The 21,896-nt window shown below is 40.8% G+C and overlaps 1 protein-coding gene across 1 annotated transcript in view; it reads right to left on the bottom strand.

Annotated features, from left to right (window-relative positions):
* Positions 1 to 21,896, bottom strand: part of CFAP47 (cilia and flagella associated protein 47) — a 583,307-nt gene that overhangs the window by 204,819 nt on the left and 356,592 nt on the right. The window contains exon 51 of the mRNA XM_087721802.1: positions 17,767 to 17,864. Within this exon, the coding sequence (XP_087577928.1) occupies positions 17,767 to 17,864 (98 nt within the window). The remainder of the gene's footprint in view (positions 1 to 17,766; positions 17,865 to 21,896) is intronic.

Raw genomic sequence — 21,896 nt, 5'->3', positions numbered from 1 at the left:
TATCAACGTTGGAGTTTTTCAGTGAAGTTTTGCTGAAGGCTAAAATGCCAAAAACCTGGTTGAAGGTAAATATTACTCTAATACTAAAAGAAGACTCTAATACCAAAATAAGATGATTTATGGCAGATAAAAAATTATAGACCAATATCATTACTAAATGTAGACCATTTAATATATGCTTCAATAATAGCAGAGAGATTTTAAAAAATATTGAATGAATTTATACACTCAGACCAGAATGGATTTTTACCTAAAAGACAAATTAAAAACAATATGGGGCGCCAATTGTTGGAACAAAAGTCCTTCTGGATTCAGCTCCAAGTGGGGAAAAAGACACTGGAGACATGGAAGCTGCTTGGAAAGATGGTTTAATGGTGGACAGGACAACATGGCTTGACTCCTTAACAGAAAAGGTTATCACATGCTTCAATGTTGAGTGAAGAAGAAGAGAGGAGAGGGCGAAGAAGGGGCTTGCAGGGTTTTTTATAATCTGTTCGGCCCCACCTATCTGTTTCCTGTTCCTGTGTAAGAAATGTATTCTGATTGGTTGTCAGACTCCCATGGGGCCATGCAGGCGCTGTGTTTTGAATCCTGGTTTGGTTGAGTTCTCAGATGCCATGTGGTGAGTGGGTAAAGGCTAATCATGCCTTAATCCCATCAACCTGGAGCTGAAGGGGAGAACTCTTTATTAAGTAAAGGCACTGGCTTGGGCAGCTTAATGGCCCATTGATAAAGGGGGTGGGCAGGGAGCTATTTTGTCTTTAAAACATGTTTCTCCCTTTTCAATCCAGGGAAATATAATATTCTGCCTTTTCAATATTTCCTAGAATATTTCATTCTTCTAGGAGAGGGATGAGTTTTAACTTCCTACAACCTAAAAGACAAATTAAAAACAACATGAGAATTATCTTGAATACATTGGAATACTATATAGTACATTCTAAAAGACAATTGGCATTGATCTTTTTAGATGCGCAAAAAGCCTTTGATAATGTAAATTGGCAATTCATGATAACACAATTAAAATATATGGCAAATTTTTGGTGAAAATTTGATAGTAAACAGGGACATGACAGAGAATTTCAAAATAAATAAAGGCACAAGACAAGGTTGTCCACTGTCCCCCTTACTATTTATATTCATGTTGGAAGTGTTAACTAGAAATGTTAGACAAGATTCAGAAATAAAAGGTATGGAAATAAAAAAAGAAAAAAAATATAAACTACAGGCATTTGCTGATGACCTGGTATTCATCTTATAAGAACTACTAGAAATGGGACCCAAACTAATAAAAAAAATAGAGGAATATGGTGAAGTGGCAGGATTAAAAATAAATAAAGAAAAGACTAAAATTTTGGTTAAAAATTGTACAAATAAACAGAAAAATGAACTGATAGGAAAGATAGGTATTCAGGTAGCTAAGAAAGTACAATATTTAGGAATTTGGTTATCATTATGGTGCACAACTATTAAAGAAGAAAATTCTGGTTTGTATCTGACTTTTCCCTCTCGCACCTTCCTTTTCTGCTCTCTCTCTTTCTTGTTTCTGTTCTTCTTTCCTGTTTCTTTCCTTGTCTTCTGCTGTTTCTTCTTCTTGACTTCTACTTTCTAAGTCCTCTTTACTTCCTTGTTCTTCCCTTGTGAAGTATTTTTCATAAAATTCCTGAGCTTCTTCTATATTCTCTATTTTATATTTTTTCCTTGCCAAGAGAACCAATATCCCTTCTGGTACCTACCATCTGTACATTATACTGTTTTTATTTAACTGGTTAGTTAAAAATTGGTACTGTCTATGTTGTTCCTGGACTCTTCTTGGTATCTGTTTCTTTTCCCTTGAATGTTATTGTCCCTTTTCTGGTTTTTTTTGCACACTTTGTCTGTAGTTGTTTTTTTGGCAAATCTTACATGCACTTCTCTCGGTAGCCTATGTCTTCTGGCATAATTGGTGTGCACATGGTAAGCCTCATCTATGTCTCCTCTCAACTCTTGTTTTTTTCTCTGTAAAATTTCAGTAAAGATTTCGATCATTTTTTTCTTTCAAGTCTTCCTCTTTTTCTTCAACTATGTTTTGGAATCATAGATAAAAACCAGAAGTAATTAAAAAAACACCCCATCTAAAGATGGACCAGTGAGAGAGCAGGCTGAACCAGAGTAGGCCTCAAGCCTGAACCAAACTAGGGTCTCATGATATTAAGCTTTAGCTGTTCATATATAGAAATTGCAAACGTTCGCTTTTAGGAAGTCTGCACATAAAAGCTGCTGTAGCAAAAGTCTCTATTTTAATATATCTGCTGGCTTGACTGTAAAAACTGTCTGAAAGGACACAATTTACTTCCTCAAATGTATGCTATATTGGCTGTTAGCTGACTATGTATTATTACTTCCTGCAGACATAATTTTACTGTAATTCAAGGGCACATCTTGGGGGTGTATCCGAAATCTAGCAGGTGGCTTAGCTAAAAGCTAAGGACTATAAAAATGAATTTCCTGATGTCATTCGGGGTCCAGGCCTTTGTCTCTGGACCTACGCAATAAACTATTCCTTCCCTGAAGAGCTGGCTTGCATGTTCTGTTTTCTTCTACAACAGTTTTTGGCGACTTCGCCGGGACACTAAGCAAGGCAATGTTTCGCTGAGGGCAGCCTGACCCCTTGGACCCTGCAGGGGACCACCTCCGAACATTCTCCAGGCGCCACAGGGGATTGAGCCTCCCGTAGACAGCTGTGGTACCTCGTTGGGGCCAATGGTGCTGAAGGCTAGTCCAAGATCCATTAAGGGAAGGAAAGTAGGTCTGAACTGTATCCTGGCCAGGAGGGGGCTTTTGTGAAGACGTCTCAGGCGAGTATATGTAACTGGTGTTGTACCTATCTCATTTGAAGATAGAAGAGGGGGCCTGATCACCTCCTTGGACCCGGGACGGTGTTCCTAATGAAGTCAGTATAGGTTGTGTGGGTGGTTAAACTAGTGCAGTTCCTGCAGGTGGCCGTTGAGTTCCGGCTCCTGGGGCCTCAGGTCGCTGGTAATGTGTTAAGATGGGTGGTAATGGCAGGGTGCCCTGCACGCTGTTGGAATTTATGTTGAAAGGTTTTGCTGATTACTTTAATCATACTGAATATAGGGTGTCATATCTTAGGGTGCCCTCCACCTGTTGACACTGAAGGGGTAGGAGACCCAGGGAGATAAAGAGTGGAATCAGAATGAACAAACAGTCCCATTGGGTGGGGCCAGGAGGAAGGAAACCAGATCAAGTGGACCACAAACCTGGTCCAAGGGAGCAGTTGAGACAAAACTCAAGTTGCCCCTAAGGGATCTTTTATTGCCAGAAGCTGAGGGGGAGCTACATAAGGTGTGGATATGCTCCATTGTCACTGGCTGATTTATATAATTGGAAAAATCAAATTCCTGCCTATAGAGAAATTCTAGATGAGATGCATGTCCTTTTTGCATCCATTTTTCTGAACTCACCAGTCTGCTTGAGCTGACATACAAATTCTGATGGAAATTGTATAATTGTATAAACCCCTTGGAAAAGAAAGCTGGTGAAGATAACCATGAATAAGCCTTTGCAGAAGGATCATGAAAAAAAATCCAGATTGGTTACTGAAGGAACCTAGTCCATTCAGTTGAAAAAGTACTGGACCTTAGTTTTGTTAGGATTCAACAAAAGTTGAGAATTTAGAGAAGGTCTATTAAATTCAACAGGAACAGGATGAAAATCCAGGGGAAATCCTAGAATGCATTTATCAAACCTTTAGGCAAAATATCACAAGCTCAGATCCTGAGTTTGAAGAAAGTAAGGGAATGATCAATATGATCTTTATTGGTCACTCTGCAGATGACATTAGGGTAAATAAATAAACAAAATACAGAAGACAGAAAGGGGGGCCAGGAAAGGCATCTCTGAACTTGTGGAATAAGCATACAAAGCGTATGTTAATTGGGCTCAACTTTCAGAGAAAGAAGATAGAAAGAGTGAGAGGCTAGGGGACTTGCCGGAAGAATTATCGAGGAGGGGCCAAGTAGATAGAATCCATGCCCAGTCAGAGAAAGAGCCTTCCAGTTAGCAAGAAAAGAAAGCAACGAAAGTCTGTGTGGCTTGAATAAATGGAAATTGCATGAAAGATCTTTGTGAAGAGCCAAACCAGTTTCAGTATATAGATCAGTGGGGAGATGCGGTGGCAGACAAGTCTGATGAATTTTTGCAATGTCAAGCTAAAATGGTGTGCCTTGGTGTGACTGAAAGGAAAGAGCTTGAAGGCAGCATTTGAAAGAATTAAGGAAGTGAGGGTGCCTGAGATCAGGGAACATGGAAGGCAGAAAATGGTTTTAATGCAAGTTGAGGAAGAACTCCTGAGGCCCCCTCCATATGCGCCCGTGCCTGTGGGGGAAGTGGCTGCTGCAGTTGTGGAAGGAGGAAGGGAGGAAGGCATAGCTGGTGAATATGGTAAGCCAGAACAGGATGTGTGATATAAGGAGAAAAAGCCCACAAAGAAACAACTATTTGCTCTGGTGAGGAGGTTGAGAGTGATGAGGATGAGGGGGCTGTTGGGGGTGATATACTGATTGGAGTAGTGACTAGGGTGGCTGTGGCCAGAGTGGAGGTAGCGGCTGCGCAGCAGGACTTTTTGTTTGTTTGAGATAGATAGCTACACAGGTTGTGAATGTGCAGGGTGTTAGAGTCTGAATGTGCAAGATTTAGGACCAGAGTTGGTAGCTAGGGTTCTAGAATGGGATCCAGGGTGGTGTCCTAGGAACCAAGATCAGATGATAGCATTGAAGGAATATCAGAATTTAACAGTGGAAGCTCTTAGGAGAGAGGGGAAACCCCCAGTGAATTTGTCGAAGCCGTCTTTAGTAATACAGGAAGCAGATGGCAGCAGATGACCAATGGTTGATTGAAGCTTATGAATTGTACACGCAGGTTGATTAGAGGGCGCCAGAGGATGTGAGGATGTTGAATGACTGATTTATCAGCCCGGAAAACATTGCAGAAACTAGAGGGCGCTTTAGGGAAAATACTGCAGAATTTTTGGAAGTAGCTAGGAAAGTGTTCATTAATAGGGACAGGGCAGAGAAAAAGGGAAAGGATGCCCGCATGCATGAGAAGACTGAGCTATTGGCTGTGGCATTGCACAGGTACAAAAGCAGGCATTTGTAGATTTTTGTAAATTTGTAGATGGCTTTGACAAGGGCTCCAGCTTTAGCTTTACCAAATTTAAGTAAGCCTTTTAATTTGTATGTGTATACAAGAAAGAACATGGCTTTGGGGGAGTTGACCCAATAACTTAGAAAGTGGCAACAGCCAGTAGCCTATTTGTCTAAACAGCTGAATTCTGTGGCACAGGAATGGCCACATTGTTTGAAAGCTTTGGCAGCTGTTGCTGAGTTGCTACAGGATTGCAACAAGCTGACATTTTTATGTCCCATTAATGTATATACACCACATGCTGTTCATTCTGTTTTAGACTGGAAGGGCCATTTGTGGATAAGCGGTCAATGAATAGTAAAATATCAGGCAATGATGATAGAAAATCCGCATGTGAATTTGGTGGAATCTAATAGGTTGAATCCTGCTACTCTTTTGCCTATAGAGACAGAATTGGAACATGATTGTGTGCAGGTGTTGGAAAGTGTGTATTCTACCCGGGCTGATTTGTCAGATATAACCATGCCACAAGTGGGAAGAGGGTAGCAGGATATGCTATTGTAGAAGATGAAGGAGTGGTGGAAAGTGGACCAATGGGAGGAGGCAAACGTGCACAGGTTGCTGACTTGTCGGCTTTTATTTGGGCATTAGAAAGAGCGGAAGAAATTAAAAGTGTGGACTGATAGTAGGTATGCTTTCTTGACGTTGCATGCACATGGAGCAGTTTATAAAGAAAGGGGATTTCGAGATTCTGCAGGCAAATATTTACAACATGGGTACCTGGTTCAGAGATTGATAGAAGCAGTTCAGAAGCCTGCTAGAATTGCTGTGATGCATTGTCATAGGCATCAGTGTGGTAGTGATAAGATTGCACTTGGAAACCGAGCTGCAGCTTTGGAAGACCATGTAGTAGCCTTAAGAATAGAACCATTGCCTGAACTTTATGTCAACGCAGCAATGGATTTGCGAGTAATACCAGAAAGCATTAAGCCATCGTACTCACAGTCTGAATGTAACAAAGCAGTAAATGACTTAAGAGCGGTAGTGAAGGAAGGGTGGTATATTCTTCCAGATGGAAGAATATATGTACTGTCCTCTATGGCCTGGCAATTGGTACAGTTATCCCATAATGCCACTCATATGGGAAAGACAGCCTTGAAATTTGCAATACTGAGGAACTATTATGTGGAAAGGTTGGCAGGTAGTGCAAGGAAGGTTACAACACAGTGTGGAACATGTGCAAAGGTTAACCCTAGTTAGGGCTAGATGCTTTGCCACTTGCTTTGTATGCAATTAGAAGTGCACCAAGAAAGCAGCATAAACTCTCACCATAGACAGAGTGTGGGCGAAGCACTGGGAAAAGGAATAGTTAGAGGGGAGATGGAAGGGTCCTTATGTTGTAATCGTGTCATCTCCACTTGCCATTAAGATTGCTGAATCCAAGACCTGGATTCATTGGACCCGTGTTAAGAGAGCTGCTGAGGAGCAACGGGCTATGCGACCAAGTGAACATCCAACGAAATTAAGGTTCACTTGAAAATGAGCTCGGACTATATCCTTTTCTGCCTTGCTATAGGTGTATTGCTAGTTGCTTGCATAGTGTGTATTGATTTGTATCTGGACTAGGTGTAATCCCCTTCCTGCTGGGCACCAGTCTGGGACCTCAAGGCTACTCTGTAGAGACCTTACCGGCAATAGGTCTCCTTCACACAGTGGTGAAGAAAACCCCTGCTAAGCCACACCCAGGAAGCTGGCTTTTGACGCACAGGACAAGACAGGATGAAGAGGATCCTTTTGCTTATTGCATATATTATAGTAGTGAGTAGTAATGATGTGTGTATTCGCAACTTAGGACAATGGAACCCTCCTAGTGAAAAGCCTTGCATCATTCAATCATATGCAATGGGCTCTGGAGAGTGTGAAGGACAACCCCCAATCACTTTTAGGCCTGAATGCTGGATAGGTGTTTTGCCCCATCCTTGTCAATTTCCTCAAGTCTTTGACAGGATTGTCAAGGACACTTGACACTTGATGTTACACAAATCATCAAACATGTCAATATGTAGGATACATATTTAGAAAAAGGCATGTGCCACTACAATGCACAAAAGGGGGGTAATATCAAGGTAATACCAGGACTAACACTGGATTGTGGGCCTCCTTTATTTTGGGGATAGATATCAGTCACTGATATACAACAATTGAGACCAGGCTGGGAAGGGACATGCATCATTCGTACCAACCCTGTGGGTGGCACTGTGAAGGGGAGGACTACCAAAGGTGGTAGGTATTGAACTACTAGAGGGATACTGACACAGACTCTACATGCTAGTCCACACTTTAGAACCATTTGAAGCATTGCCAATGGATCTATGCAGCATACACCTGCTCTAAAGGAAGACTGTATCCCTTGTATTACTAAAGCTAGAATAGGTGTATAAATCATAAACACTCTGGTTTATCACACCCAAATGCCCAAAGACAGCAAATGCCTACATACCAACTGTATACATAACAAGACCATGTATAGTCTGTGTGTGATTGGAGAGAAATCAACTCGTTACAATCCCAATACACCTGTATGTCTTAACGTGACCTTGTGGACTGGCCTACTGCAGTCTGGAATATGCCACAACCCAGAAGGAGAAGGTAAATTGTATTTTCTACATCACACATTACAATTACAACAGGGCAAACAGCACTCACTCTGACATTTGGTGCATGCACAGCCACAAGGAAAGGAAAGAGTAGGCCACCCCTGTGGACACCCCTTATATCCTTCCCCTGTACAATCACAAACACAATCCCATCCTGAGCAGCTAGTGGAACCTGCATAAGGCTTCCACTCATTTGGGTTACCATGGGCCCATGAGAGGGTGGTTTTACACAGGAATTTATGATTAGCCTTATATGCTTCAATCCATGTTCTATCCCCACATGGTTTTAATAACCTCTCCCAAGCAGGTAATATAACAGGTCACTGGAATAACTTGTTTGGGATTTTGGGACATGAAATACCAAAGCTGGTCTTCTCCAAGTAATGCTACTGACCCACTACATTCAACATGATATATCTATCTTATTTACACTCAGCACCATAGACGATGAGTGGATGGCTCCTAAAAACATGTATTGAATTCTACCTAAAAATTGGTCTGGGCCATGTGTGTTGGAATGGATACAGCCATCATTTTTCCGTTTACCTATGAAGGCTCCCCAGGTATTAGGGATTCCATTGTATGAGCAGATAGGTCAAAGAGGAAAAGGTTGAGACAGAAACTGTGTTCTCGAGCTTCCCATGTAAAGAAATAGCTGAATATGAAAGAAGTAACAAGTGGAGTTCTGAAAGAATTGTGTGCACATATGGAAGGGCTACCTGGGCTGAAGATAGATCCTGGGGATACCGAACCCCTATATATGTTGAATCGTATCATATGACTACAGGCAGTTCTGGGTTTGGCTGACCAGATATAGAATGGAGTTGATGTTAAGGTAATGGCTATGTGGGAATATGCTCACCAAGAATCTGAATATACTATCCTTCAGCCTGAATCAAATTATGTGACTCTTCTTGCAGATGAAGATGAGTCACAAAGGGGGGACTGAGAGAGCAGGCTGAACCAGAGTAGGCCTCAAGCCTGAACCAAACTAGGGTCTCATGATATTAAGCTTTAGCTGTTCATATATAGAAATTGCAAACGTTCGCTTTTAGGAAGTCTGCACACAAAAGCTGCTTTAGCAAAAGTCTCTATTTTAATATATCTGCTGGCTTGACTGTAAAAACTGTCTGAAAGGACACAATTTACTTCCTCAAATGTATGCTATGTTGGCTGTTAGCTGACTATGTATTATTACTTCCTGCAGACATAATTTTACTGTAATTCAAGGGCACATTTTGGGGGTGTATCCAAAATCTAGCAGATGGCTTAGCTAAAAGCTAAGGACTATAAAAAGGAATTTCCTGATGTCATTCAGGGTCCAGGCTTTTGTCTCTGGACCTGCGCAATAAACTATTCCTTCCCTGAAGAGCTGGCTTGCGTGTTCTGTTTTTTTTCTACAACACCAGGAAATAACAATTATCTTGATAAACTTGAATGGATTGAACACACACAAAAAAGAGCGCAGATGTTTAACAAACTTAGGAAACTGACGGAAGACATAACCTGCATACAGGAAGTGCACATTAAAAGAGAACATATTAATTTACTGGAAAACCAAAAATTAGGGAAACTATATACAGCACTGGCAGATTAAAAAACAGAGGGATAGCAACCTATATAAAGGAAAAAATAAATTCCAAAGTAGTCTACTCTGATGAAGAAAGCAGGATTCTAATGATTGTAGCTGTAGCTGACTGGATTGCCCAGGCAGAGGCCTGGTGAATCTTGCGGAAGTCTCTGCCATTTTATTCTCCACTTTCATATCTTCCATCAGATCGAATACCCCCTCTGGCCACTGAAGCATCTACCTTGGGCACGTCAATGAACAACTAAGGGGATGGGATTACCTCTTGTTCCACAGTTGACTCTGTGAACAGCTGTTCACTAGGATGCTATGGCTCTTTCGGCGACTCTGTGGGATAATCTGTCAATATCATATTGGTTGTAGATCTAGCCTTATAAAGGAGAGATTTAAAGAGGGCTGGTCTGAATAGGCCGGTGAAGGTGGGTCATCTAGGTCTATGCCCTCGTCCTCTGATAGTTCCTGGTCACCAACCTTTCATTTGATATTATTCTCATTATTTTCTTATCAGTTTCTATATTTTTCATAAAATAGATTTTTTTAGTTTTTCTGAGACTGACATTTTTTATGATAAGAAATTTCTTATATATGAAATGTCTATGCTAATCCCTCTGTATTATAACCTTGACACAAGATTTCTTACCTCCTTTCTGAAATTATTTCAGAAAAAAAATTGGTTAAGATGGAGGACAGGGCAGCAACATTTATAAAGAGCTCTTCCAAAAGTAAATTAGGTTTTTTAAATTTATATATAAGTATTTATATATATTTAACTCATTTTAATCTATTTGTAATCTATATATAAGTATTTTTTATATTTTAACTCATTTTAAATCTATTTTTAATTACATCTCTATTAGGCAGACTGAATTGAAAAACTGAGGGGACACCAGATAGAGGAGGTGTGGTCAACAATTATCTCTAGGCAAGCAGACCAGAATTTAACCCATGAGTGGATGCTGTAAGCAATGCACAGGAGAATGGAAGATTATACTGCAAACAGGCAGTCTAACCAGTAAGTAACTCATCTGCAGTCATCTTAGCAGATAAATGTAATTTATTTGACTCATTGGAATGGGACTTACAAACCAAACTTGAAAGCAAACAACATGTAGAACTGTCCTCCTCCCTCTCAGAGAATGGTTCCCCTCCTTGGAACTCAGCAGCAGCCTTCCTTGCACAGGAAGGAGATGTAATAAATTTAAAGAGGGAAAATGTGACAGGTTTCCTCTCTAGACAATGTTTGCTTACAGCTCAAACTGTAAACTCAATCTATGAATAAGGTGACCAGATTTTCAGATTGGTAAAGAGGGACACCATTGACCGGGGGTGGGGGGGGACTTGATTAAAAATTTTATATTTTGTCAAAAGATCACCCCAGGACACTGAAACCAGCATAAATATGAATCTGTTGCCAAACAAAATTTTGATCACGTGACCATGAGGATGCTGCAACGGTCGCTAAGTGTGAGAAATGGTCGCAACCATTGACTTATAAATAGACTAATGTTCTGAAAACCTGACCTAAATTACTATATATTTTAAATAGCTGTAAAGCTATGCTGAAAAAGTTGTTCTCAAGGTATTGTGATAAATTCAATAAAAAGAAGGGAATTCTTCATGAACTTAAGGAGAAATGAGAGAATTGGATAGTAAATGGGCAAATAAAATTACCAATCAAAGAGAATATTTGCACCTCAGGGTTGAAATGAGATGTTCTCTCCTACTCTTTCCTTTTCCTCTCTTCTCTCTCTGTCTCTCTCATCCTCTTTCTCTTTGTCTCTCTTCTCTTTCTCCTTCTTTTCCATTCTTCCTTCACTTATTCTTTCTTTCTCCCTTCTCTCTCCTCTTTGTCTCTTTCTGTCTCTCATCCTCTTTCTCTTTGTCTCTCTTCTCTTTCTCTCTCCTTCTTTTCCATTCTTCTGTCACTTTCTCTCTCCTTCTTCCTTCTCTCTCCTCTTTGTCTCTTTCTCTCTCTCTCTTACCCTCTTTCTCTTTCTTTCTCTCTCCTTCTTTCCCACTCTTCTGTCACTTTCTCTCTCCTTCTCTGTCTCTTTCTGTCTCTCTCCCCTCCTTTTTCTTCCTCTCTCCCACTCTTTTATCACTTTCTCTCTACCACCCAACCTGTCCCCATACTTATCTTCGACTGATCATGTTTGCAATAATTTACCTTTTCTAAATAGGCGCAGTTCCCTTACCGGATCCCTCGCTCAATCAAACACACACACACACACACACACACACACACACACACACACACAAAACCATTTTTCTCCAAACTTTGGTCACAGCATGGTTCTGACTTTGGCTGGTGGGAACAGCTTTCCCCTTTTCCCATCCAGTTTGGCAGCGAGTCTAGCGGAGAGCTGTCCCCATCCCCGGTGACCGGGGCGGAGCGGGGGTAGCGAGAAGGCAGGCCCAGCTCTTCTTGGCTTCTGCCTCTCCTTGCAGCATACAAGAAACCCCGCAATCTACGGTCTCTCTTAAGATACGGAAACTAAGCCTGGCGCCTGATACAGACGTCACAAGGGAAACGGCCAATAGGAACGGCTCGTGGTCACAGATCAAAAGAGGAGATTGCGACGGAGAAAGAGCATCCATTAGCGCTGCCCTCCCTCCCTTCCCTACTTCTGCGCATCTCGAGACCACCGCGTAAACAGAATTTGCCCCGAAGTTTTTCCCACGGACAATGAGCTCTCCCTCACACCTTTTACACACGCGAAAGATTAAAAAGCTAAATTTACTGCCACACATGCCTGGAACGCCTGCAAAGAAAGAATGGGAATGTGGGGAAAAGTGTGAAGGAGAAAGAGCAAAAACCAACCTGTCCTTGCGCCATTCCGACGATACAGCCACACGCTGCCAGACTCCAAATAAGTTCTAACTAGGTTACCCAGCCCATGTGAGCGGCAGTGGATGGGCGGGGGAATGAATGAGCGGCTCACTCGTTCCCCGCCCATCCGCCCGCTCACAGGCTACAGTACCCAGCCCATGCGAGCAGCAGCGGATGGGCGGGGGAACGAATGAGCGGCTCACTCATTCCCCACCCATCCGCTTGCTCACACGCTACAGTACCCAGCCCATGCGAGCGGCAGCAGATGGGCGGGGGAGCGAGCTGCGAGCGCCAAAATAAAGCGGGTTTTTTTGAGAACGGCCCGGGACACGGGAAAAATTATGAAAAGGCGTGCCTGTCCCACCAGATGCAGGACGTCTGGTCACCCTATCTATGAACTTTTATCAATTGTCATAAATAAGGTTGACTGCCTGAAAGAATCTTTTGCAAAGTTTGTTAGGAGCCACCCAAATACTGCAGAAGGACTTGGGAGGACAACCACGGATAGATATGGGATAGCTAATACATAAAATGAAACTAGAGAAGGGCCTTGTCTTCCTTTCAGAAATGTGAACACTCATAAAGAAAACACTCAATCAGGCAAAGGCCTAAGAGATGACCAGTATAATTACAGTCTGCAGACTAACCAGGTTGCCCTGCAAATATACAACAACAGAGCAATTAGAGGGCGTTGGAGTAATGGAGAAGCTGTTAGGCTGTCCCTGAGCCAACTGCTGCACTGTGAATTCACTCTGATAGATCTACGACAAGCAGAGTGGCTGCCAGCAAGAAGGCAATGTATGAGAATTCTACTATCATTCACAATTCCCTCTATGTTCTTTAGAATGAAACCTTTTCTGAGCACCTTTTCAATATTTCCAATGTGGTCTTTTGCTCAGACAAAGTATGCCCACTCCTGAAGCAGCTTCACCAAGAGAGAACTGTTGCTTTAAATCCAGACTCCAACTGTCCTCACGCTGATAAGCCTGAAGCTGCTGCAGCTGAATTGACCCTGAGAAGGCAAGGAAGTGATATGCAAACTGTGTTACCCTCAGCTGCAGAAACTGCTGAGGATGTGCCAGAAGAAATGCGGATTGACCTATTCAGTGTATTGCCAGAACCTGAGCAAGTTAATATTATTCAAAGATTGGATGATCTAAAAGAGACTCTAATAACAACTCAATCTACAGCAAAGCCTCTATTTAATTTGGCTCCACTAATTGCTCAACCTTGGGACAATATATTTAACCAACCATCTGCCTTTACCTCAATAGTAAACAAAGATAGTGTCACACAGGCTGACAGTGGGCTAACTGCATTGACTGACTCAGACTCTGAGAAACAGCTGAAAGACAAAGGTCTTCATCACATGGTGCCCCCTAAGGACAAACACTAAGAATATAATCCAGCTTCCATCCTCATTTGATTTAGAAGTTCCCACATCGTCATCTCACAAGATGAATCCTCAACCTCCAAAAATGAACATAAATCTACATTTATAGATCTATGCCAAAGTACCTGCCCATTTGGAAAAAAAATATTCTTGGAGCAAGGGCAGAGGCATAATCTAGAGGAGCAACAAGTTCTGCAACCCATGAGGAGAAATATTGAACCTCACAACAACTGTGTTTTTATGGGAAGCCTAGATGATATCAACCCAGCTCCAATGTCAAGTTGACATCCAGAATTTTTACCAGTTAGCCAACCAACCAAGCCAGAGTACCTTGCCTCTGGGAACCCCATACAGATGATGACCTGAAATGTAGCTGGCTGGAAAGGGATGGTTGATAGTGGACTAATGAACTTTCTCCCTAAATTTGACGTAATAGCTTTTCAAGAAACCTGGTTAACCAAAGTGGACAAACCAGTACAACTGCCAGGCTTTCAGGGATGGGTCTCTTCAACCCCCCCCCCCAAAGGAAGACCCTCTGGTCAGCTATGCATTCTTAAAAAGCAAGAATTGCAATGGTAGCGGGAGAAATTATATAACGAAGATAAGTATTTGTACTTCCTAGCTGTTAAATTTGAATATGACAAGTTTGAATTAATATTGGTAAATGTGTATATCCCTCCAAACACATTCCGGTATTATAACTGAATACTGGATAGGCTTGGAAGTTACGCTAGATAATATATCTGTATTGTACCCTCAGTCCATTGTGGTATTACTAGGCGATTTCAATACTAGGTTGGGTCCCTCTTTGTATGAGCTCGCCCAGAATAAGGGAGTCCCAGGGGAGTTTTTTTGATAATTATTGCCAATGGCTCTTGAGAAACTGCAAAAGTAATGTTGCTGGCCTGCTTCTTAATTTTTAAGGGTAATCTCCAAATCCTGGGAGGTAAGGATAAGAATTACACATATCTTATACATACAACTCAGCCAATTCAAGTAGTGTACTAGATCTCTTTTGTGTGTCTAGATAAAGTCAACCCCTTTTTGGAGGTCATAGTACATCTTTTTTTAAAAATGTATTTTTATTGTTTTTACATTTAAAACAGTACAGCACCACGAAGTCGTAGTGACCATACAATCACATTATATGCAAATAATCTCATCCAATAACTGTTAGCCTACTTAATACATTATCTATTCTTCTATCCAATCACATTATTTACATTTGTTCCAGTCATGTCACCTGGCCTTATACCAATAATAAAATCTGTTCCAAACTTCATAATATTCTGATTCCTCTTTATTTTTTAGTTCAAGGGTGAGACGATTTGCTTCCGCACAGGCCCAAATTTTCCTAAATACATCTAACTCTGATGGTGTATTTTCTTTTTTCCAATACTACGCATAAATTATATGCGCCATAGTTAGTACATGTATAATTAAATAAAGCACATCTTTCTTATACCTTTCCAGTATTACGCCTAGGAGAAAACTTTCTAGTTTGAACAAAATTTGATCTCTCACCATTTGTTCCAACCATGATTGTATCATTTTCCACTATATTTTTGCCTCATTGCATGTCCACCACATATGATAATAGGTGCCTGGTGGTTGTTGTTTTTTTTTTTTTTTTGCACTTCCAACAATTTGGGGCCAAATTTTTAAACATTTTGGAGAGCCACGCTGGGGGAAGATACCCTCTGTAGAACATCTTACACAGATTTTCTTTATAAACTGTGACCATTGTTAGTTTCCAATTAAGTATCCAAAGTTTTTCCCATTTAGCCAATTCCACATTATAACCAACATTTTTCACCCAGGCAACCATAGTTTCTTTGACCTGCCACTGTGATCCCATCCCAGGAGAGGATTTTGCTTGCACACACACAAGAGATGAGAGCAAGAAAAGGAAAGAGAAAGAGAGAAAGAGAGAAAGAGAGAAAAATGAAAGAAAGCTGGAGGCAGAGAATGGGAGAGAGGGAACTGAGAGGGAAACAAATCAAAGAGAGAGACGGGGAGAGGGAGAGAAAAATGAAAGAGAGCTGGAGAGAGAGAATGAAAGAGTGGGAAAAGAGAGGGAAACAAATCATAGAGAGAAAAGGGGTGAGGGTGAGAGAAATGAAAGAGAGGTGGAGGGAGAGAATGAGAGAGAGGGAAAAGAGAGGGAAACAAATCAAAGAAAGGAAGGAAGGAAGGAAGGAAGGAAGGAAGGAAGGAAGGAAGGAAGGAAGGAAGGAAGGAAGGAAGGAACTTTTTCAGACCTATGATGAAAGCAATTGCAAGTTAGATCTCTTGCCAAGAGAACTGATTTTTTTTAAAGTAAATAACAGAGATGGCAAAAAATGCATCTGAAACTAAGATTATTTATAATTTTGGATAATGTATTATATTGCCAAACTCAAAAGAAATACGTTTGTGTGTGTGTGTGTGTATGTGTGTGTGTGTGTGTACACAAGACCAGCATACCTACACCCGTGAAAATCTACGAATATATATAGGTGTGTGTGTGTGTGTGTATGTATGTGTGTGTGTGTGTGTATGTATGTATGTATGTATGTATGTATGTATGTATGTATGTATGTATGTAATGTGCGTACTAACAGCTATTGCTGTTAGTACAATCTTGCCAGCTTCGATCAACTTAGAGTTCACTATGAAAAGATTACAGAGAAGCAAGTTCCCACAATTAATTACTTTATTTTGGATTTGCTATCGTATTCAATGAGAAAGAAAGAAAAAGAAAGAAGGGGAAAGTGAAGGAAGGAAAGAAAGAAAGAAAGGAAAGAAAGAAAGAAAAAGGAAAGGAAAAAGAAAAAGGGAGAGGAAAAAGAGAAAAACAGAAATGAGAGGGAGGGAGGGAGGGAGGGAGGGAGAGAGAGAGAGACCCATTTCCCACAGAAAACACCGAGAGCCATGAAACCTGGGTAGGCATGGTTGGGTGTGTGTCATGTGACTGGGTGGGAGTGATGTTGGGTTGGCCAAGCCCACCCAGGTTTTATGGCTCCTGTTGTTTTCTTTTCTGTGGGAAATGATCCCACAGAACTTTGAATGATCACTAAATGGCTCTTTGAGTGTTTAAGGTTTGAAGTTTAATAACATTTGTATGCCGCCCAATCCCATGGGACTCCGGGCGGACCTCTGACCTAAGGATTGCTTTTCCTGGGTGTGCTCTTTCTGGAGATCTTAAATGACGTCTCTGCTAAAGGGTTTCACTTTATGACCAAGAGTTGGCTGCTGATAGTTATCACCGCATTTCAACTATTTTAATTCCTCAAGATGCTATGCCTCCCTGCCTATTTTGTAACTCTGTCTTGCAAGTCTTTTTAATCTAATGATTGGTATTTAGGGCAGCTTTTTGCAAGCAAAGAAGCTTTTTGTATTTTTGCACAGGTAATCCTTGACTTACAACAGTTCATTTAGTGATCATTCAAAGTTACAATGGCACTGAAAAAAGTGACTTATGACCATTTTTCACACTTACGACTGTTACAGCATCTCCACAATCACGAGAGGCCAGGTGAGGAGAAGCAACTCAATGTGAGTGATGTGGAGTTGACCACGCCCACCCAGTCACATGACCAACCAGCCACGCCTACCAAGCTGGTTATTAGGGCAGAGAACCGGTTGTTAAATTATTTGAATCCCACCAATGGCTATATTGCTTGAGGATTAAAATTAAGCAACAAATTGATTGAAGGATAGATGAATGTATGGACAGTGCACACAATCCTATGGTTTCTTACCTTTTTAAAAGAAATATTCACTGTACTCCTATCTTAGAAAAGTTCATGATGGATTAGAAAATATAACATTTTACAGAATTATCATACAATAAGGATAATGAAGCTTCAGACTACAATAAATTAGCCTATAGTCTTAGATGATGGGGTTTAAGAAAAGTGTAGCATCAAAGAATATTATCCAAGACTTAAATTGTATAATAAAAGAATACCAAGACATTTGCCCAAGCACCTTTTCCTTCTTTTTCTTTTTACACCATAAAACACAGCTGCAATTTGACATCTTTCTAAATTAAGGAGATTCCTGGAAGTCAGAAAATAGGAATCCTGCCTCAGCAGTAAAATCACAATTCACCATATGAAATAGACAACTAAAATATACTTCCTGGAATTATTTTAGAAAGCTGACTTACCAAAACTGCACATTCCACATTCAGAGTTTTTTCTGGCTGCGCTGGCATACTATGTATTTCCAAAGAGAACCACACTTTGTAGCATGATGACTTGTATTCTGGGAAGGAAGGTAGGTAGGAAGGAAGGAAAGAAGGAAGGAAAGTCCTGAGTTTCAGCTGAAACAGTTCAAGCACATTTAACATTTTAGTATTTAAATTACTATACACTTTTTGAAGTATCCTGAGTAATTTACACTGCCAAGGAACAGAATGATTTGAGAGATTTATTTTCTTGGGATTGTAACAGGACCAGTCACTATATTAATTACCGTATTTATCGGCGTATAACACGCACCGGCGTATAACACGCATTCCCCATTTTAACACAAAAATTTGAGTAAAATTTTTTTTCATTAAAAATAAATGACTTGGAAGCTCGGAACTTAATGTTGGATTAAAATTTATAACATTAGAACATGAATTACTTCCCCACCCTCTTCTGTCACATCATTTTCCCCCCTCTGATCCCCCTGTACCACCTAATCTCCCCCCCAGATCCACCTGTACAACCTAATCCCCCTGTACCACATAGTCCTGATACCACCTGTACCATATAACCCCACCCCCCATATCACATACTCTTTCCCCCTGCGCCACATAACAAGCCCCCCCCACATAAACCCCTATTTCTATATGTTTTTGTTTTCACCACAGTACCTGGCCTGTGTCGCTAGCAGACTCAGGTTACTCTTTAATTGCGCTGACGAGTAACGTCCTCAGCGTAACGTCAGGGACGTCACTCGTCAGAAGTACGGTGGCCTCGGAGGGTCCTGAGGAGCAGCCTTTAAAACAGCAGCGCGGGCGGCTGCGGACTCACAGCTGATTGGGAGAATGCCGGCGCGTACACTTGGGACCAGAGAGCAGGCGGGCGGGAAGGTAAGCACCCGCAATGATGGAGAAAAAATACAGGCAGCGGGCGGCTCTCTGGCCGCTGCGAGCCGCTGCTGCTAGGATGGGGTTAAATCAGGCAGCGGGCGGCTCTCCAGCCGCCGCTTGTTCAATGATGGGGTTAAAGCGAACAGCAGGTGGCTGGAGAGCTGCCGCCACTGCTGCAAGGTAGGGGTTATATCAGGCAGGGTAGCTGGAGAGCCGCCGACGCTGCCATGAGTATCATGGGCGCCGGTGAATCAGCTGGAGCAGGCAGTTTGGGACCCGGCGTATAACACGCAGTATCGGCGTATAACACGCAGGCAGGGTTTAAGCTTGCAATTTTAGTTTTAAAACTGCGTGTTATACGCCGATAAATACGGTAAATTACATACACTGGAATAAAGGTTGGAGAATATAGGCTGGAAACCCTAAACCACTATGTGCTGTACAACCACACACACACACACACACTTATTTATTTATTTGGTTTATATAGCCGATTTATATTTATAATGGTATGCTCACCTCAACTCAAGTTTCATAGAAATCTAGAAACATACAATCTTAGGGTTGGAAGGGACCTTAGAGGTCTTTTAGTCCAATTCCCTATTCAAAGCAAGAGTGCTAATACCATCTTGGTCAAATAGCTGTCTAATCTTTTCTTTAAAACCTCCAACAATGAAACATCCACAACTTGAGAAGCAACCTGTTCCAATGCTTAATGTTCCATTGGAAAATTCCTCTTTATTTCCAAATTGGAGCTTTCTCTGACAAGCTTTCATCAACTGCTTCTTATCCTGCCGAACAGATTTTATCGAAAATAATAATTTTTCTGAAGCAGTCATTCAAGTATTGGAAGACTGCTATCATATTTTCCCTCAGTCTTCTCTTTATTAAGTTAATTAGCTCTTTTAGCCATTCATCATAGGATTTAACCTCCATTCCCTTTATGATCTTTCTTGCTCTTTTCTGCATTCTTTTGAGGGCTTAAGCATCCTTTTGGTATTGTGATGACCAGAATTGGATGAAGCATTCCAATTGTGGCTTCATCAGTGCAGTATAGACCAACCAATTTTGTTGTATTTATTTTGTACAATGACAATAAAGACTATACTATTAGGACTATTACCATGTTTTCCCAAAAATAAGACAGGGTCTTAGTTTCTTTTGACTCCCAAAATAAGCACTTGGCCTTATTTTTGGGGAGGTCTTATTATTCTTGAGGTCCAGGAGGCAGCAAGTGTGGTCACCTTGTGGCTGCTGCTGTTTTGCAATATTTTCAGGGAGGGCTTATTTTGGGGGGATGGCTTATTTTCAAGGAAACAGGGTACTTGCTTTGATCTTGATACTATACCAGAAGTGGCATTCAGTCAGTTCTGACCGGTTCTGGTGAACTGGTAGCACAGGGGTGGGTTCCGGCTTTTATTACTGCCGGTTTGCTCAGGGATGTGCTGCATGCATGCACAGTAGTAAAAAAAAAGCTTCTGCGCATGTGCAGAAGCAAAAACAAGATGGGGCATGACAGGCCAAGTTACTACCTACTCAGCCAAGTTGGTCCAAACTGGTAAGAACCCACCACTGCAGTAGCAGAAATTTTGAGTAGTTCAGAGAATCGGCAAATACCACTTCTGGCTCCCCCCCCCCCAATCTATTTTCTGCCTCCCAGACTCTCCGCTGATTGGCTAGAAGGGGGAAAAAATCAGGGCTCACTTTTCAGCCAAAAGATTGCATGGCAAAGAAGAAGAAAAAACAAGACACAGTCACTTTAAATTGACAAGCCATGAAGCAGCTGCTGGAAGGAGGTTTTTAATTGCAGAAGTGAAGTGACATTCAGCAGTTCGTTTCTGGGTCAGCTGAACAACAAACTGGATAAGAGGAGAGATTCTTATATGGTTCTATGTTTTTGAAGTTTTGGGATTTGTGCAATTTGTGCAATATGGGTGTTTCTAAAAGTGTTTGGGTGATTCCCATTGTGAAATATCCTATCTTGAATGGGTTTTCTACTGATCTGTTTGCCTCCTTGGAAGTTTTTTTTTTTTACAAACATACAAAATACATACACACAATATACATACATATATATATATATATATATTATATTTATGCTTTAACAAAAAGGCAACAGTAAAAAATATTGGGTTTCTGTCTGGATGGTCTCTTGTGACGAGCCGAAGACAGAGAGTGGAAGTGTGACCTTCCTCCCATATTTGGGCATACCAGGGGTTGTGACTTTAAATAAATAAATAAATAAATAAATAAATAAATAAATAAATAAATAAGTATGTATGTATGTATGTATGTATGTATGTGTATGTGTATGTGTATGTGTATGTGTATGTGTATGTGTATGTGTATGTGTATGTGTATGTGTATGTGTATGTGTATGTGTGTATATATATATATATATATATATATATATGTGTGTGTGTGTGTGTGTGTGTGTGTGTGTGTGTGTGTGTGTGTGTGTGTTAATTCTCCTTAACTACTACAGCTTTATGGACTTCCTTCATTGATCCTTGTTTCTTACCTCCATTCACCTATACCGTTTATCCCATATCTGGTAATATTCTGTTCCTTCTTTTCCCTGATTTCTTTTGTTAATTTGTCCATTTCAGCACAGTCCATAACCTTTCTTATTATTTCATCTTCACTTGGTATTAATTTATTTTTCCATTTCTGAGCAAAGGTAATCCTCGCCAACGTAATTATATGTAAAATCAAATACTGGATTTCTTTTTTATATTTCGCAGTAATTATTCCTAGTAGAAAAACGTATGATTTCCAATCTATTTTGACTCCTGTTATTGCCTCTATCCAATTTTTAATCCTTTTCCAATACTTTTTAGCTTCCTCACAGGTCTCCTCACATAGATGGTAATTTGTTCTATGTATTGATTCACATTTCCAACATTTTGGGGAGGTATTTGCTGAGATTTTTGCTAACCGCACTGGTGCTAGGTGCCATCCATAAAACATTTTGTACTGGTTTTCCTTGTATGCAACTGATAGTGTCATTTTTAAATTTGTCCCATTTATCTAATTCAATATTGTAGCCAAAGTTCTGTGCCCATTTTATCATCTGTTCTTTCACGATTTCTTCTTCCATTTTATATTTCAGGAGAAATTTATATATTCATCTATCTTTCTGAGCTTTGATTTATTTTATCTAATTCATGTGGTTCTGTTTCGATGTCATATAATTTAGTATATTTATTGTATTT

This window comes from Thamnophis sirtalis, unplaced genomic scaffold, assembly GCF_051295495.1.
Source record: "Thamnophis sirtalis isolate CommonGarterSnake01/CBP01778 unplaced genomic scaffold, rThaSir2_p1.2 scaffold_8, whole genome shotgun sequence".
NCBI classification, from domain to species: domain Eukaryota; kingdom Metazoa; phylum Chordata; class Lepidosauria; order Squamata; family Natricidae; genus Thamnophis; species Thamnophis sirtalis.
This window is presented reverse-complemented; position numbering and strand designations above follow the sequence as displayed.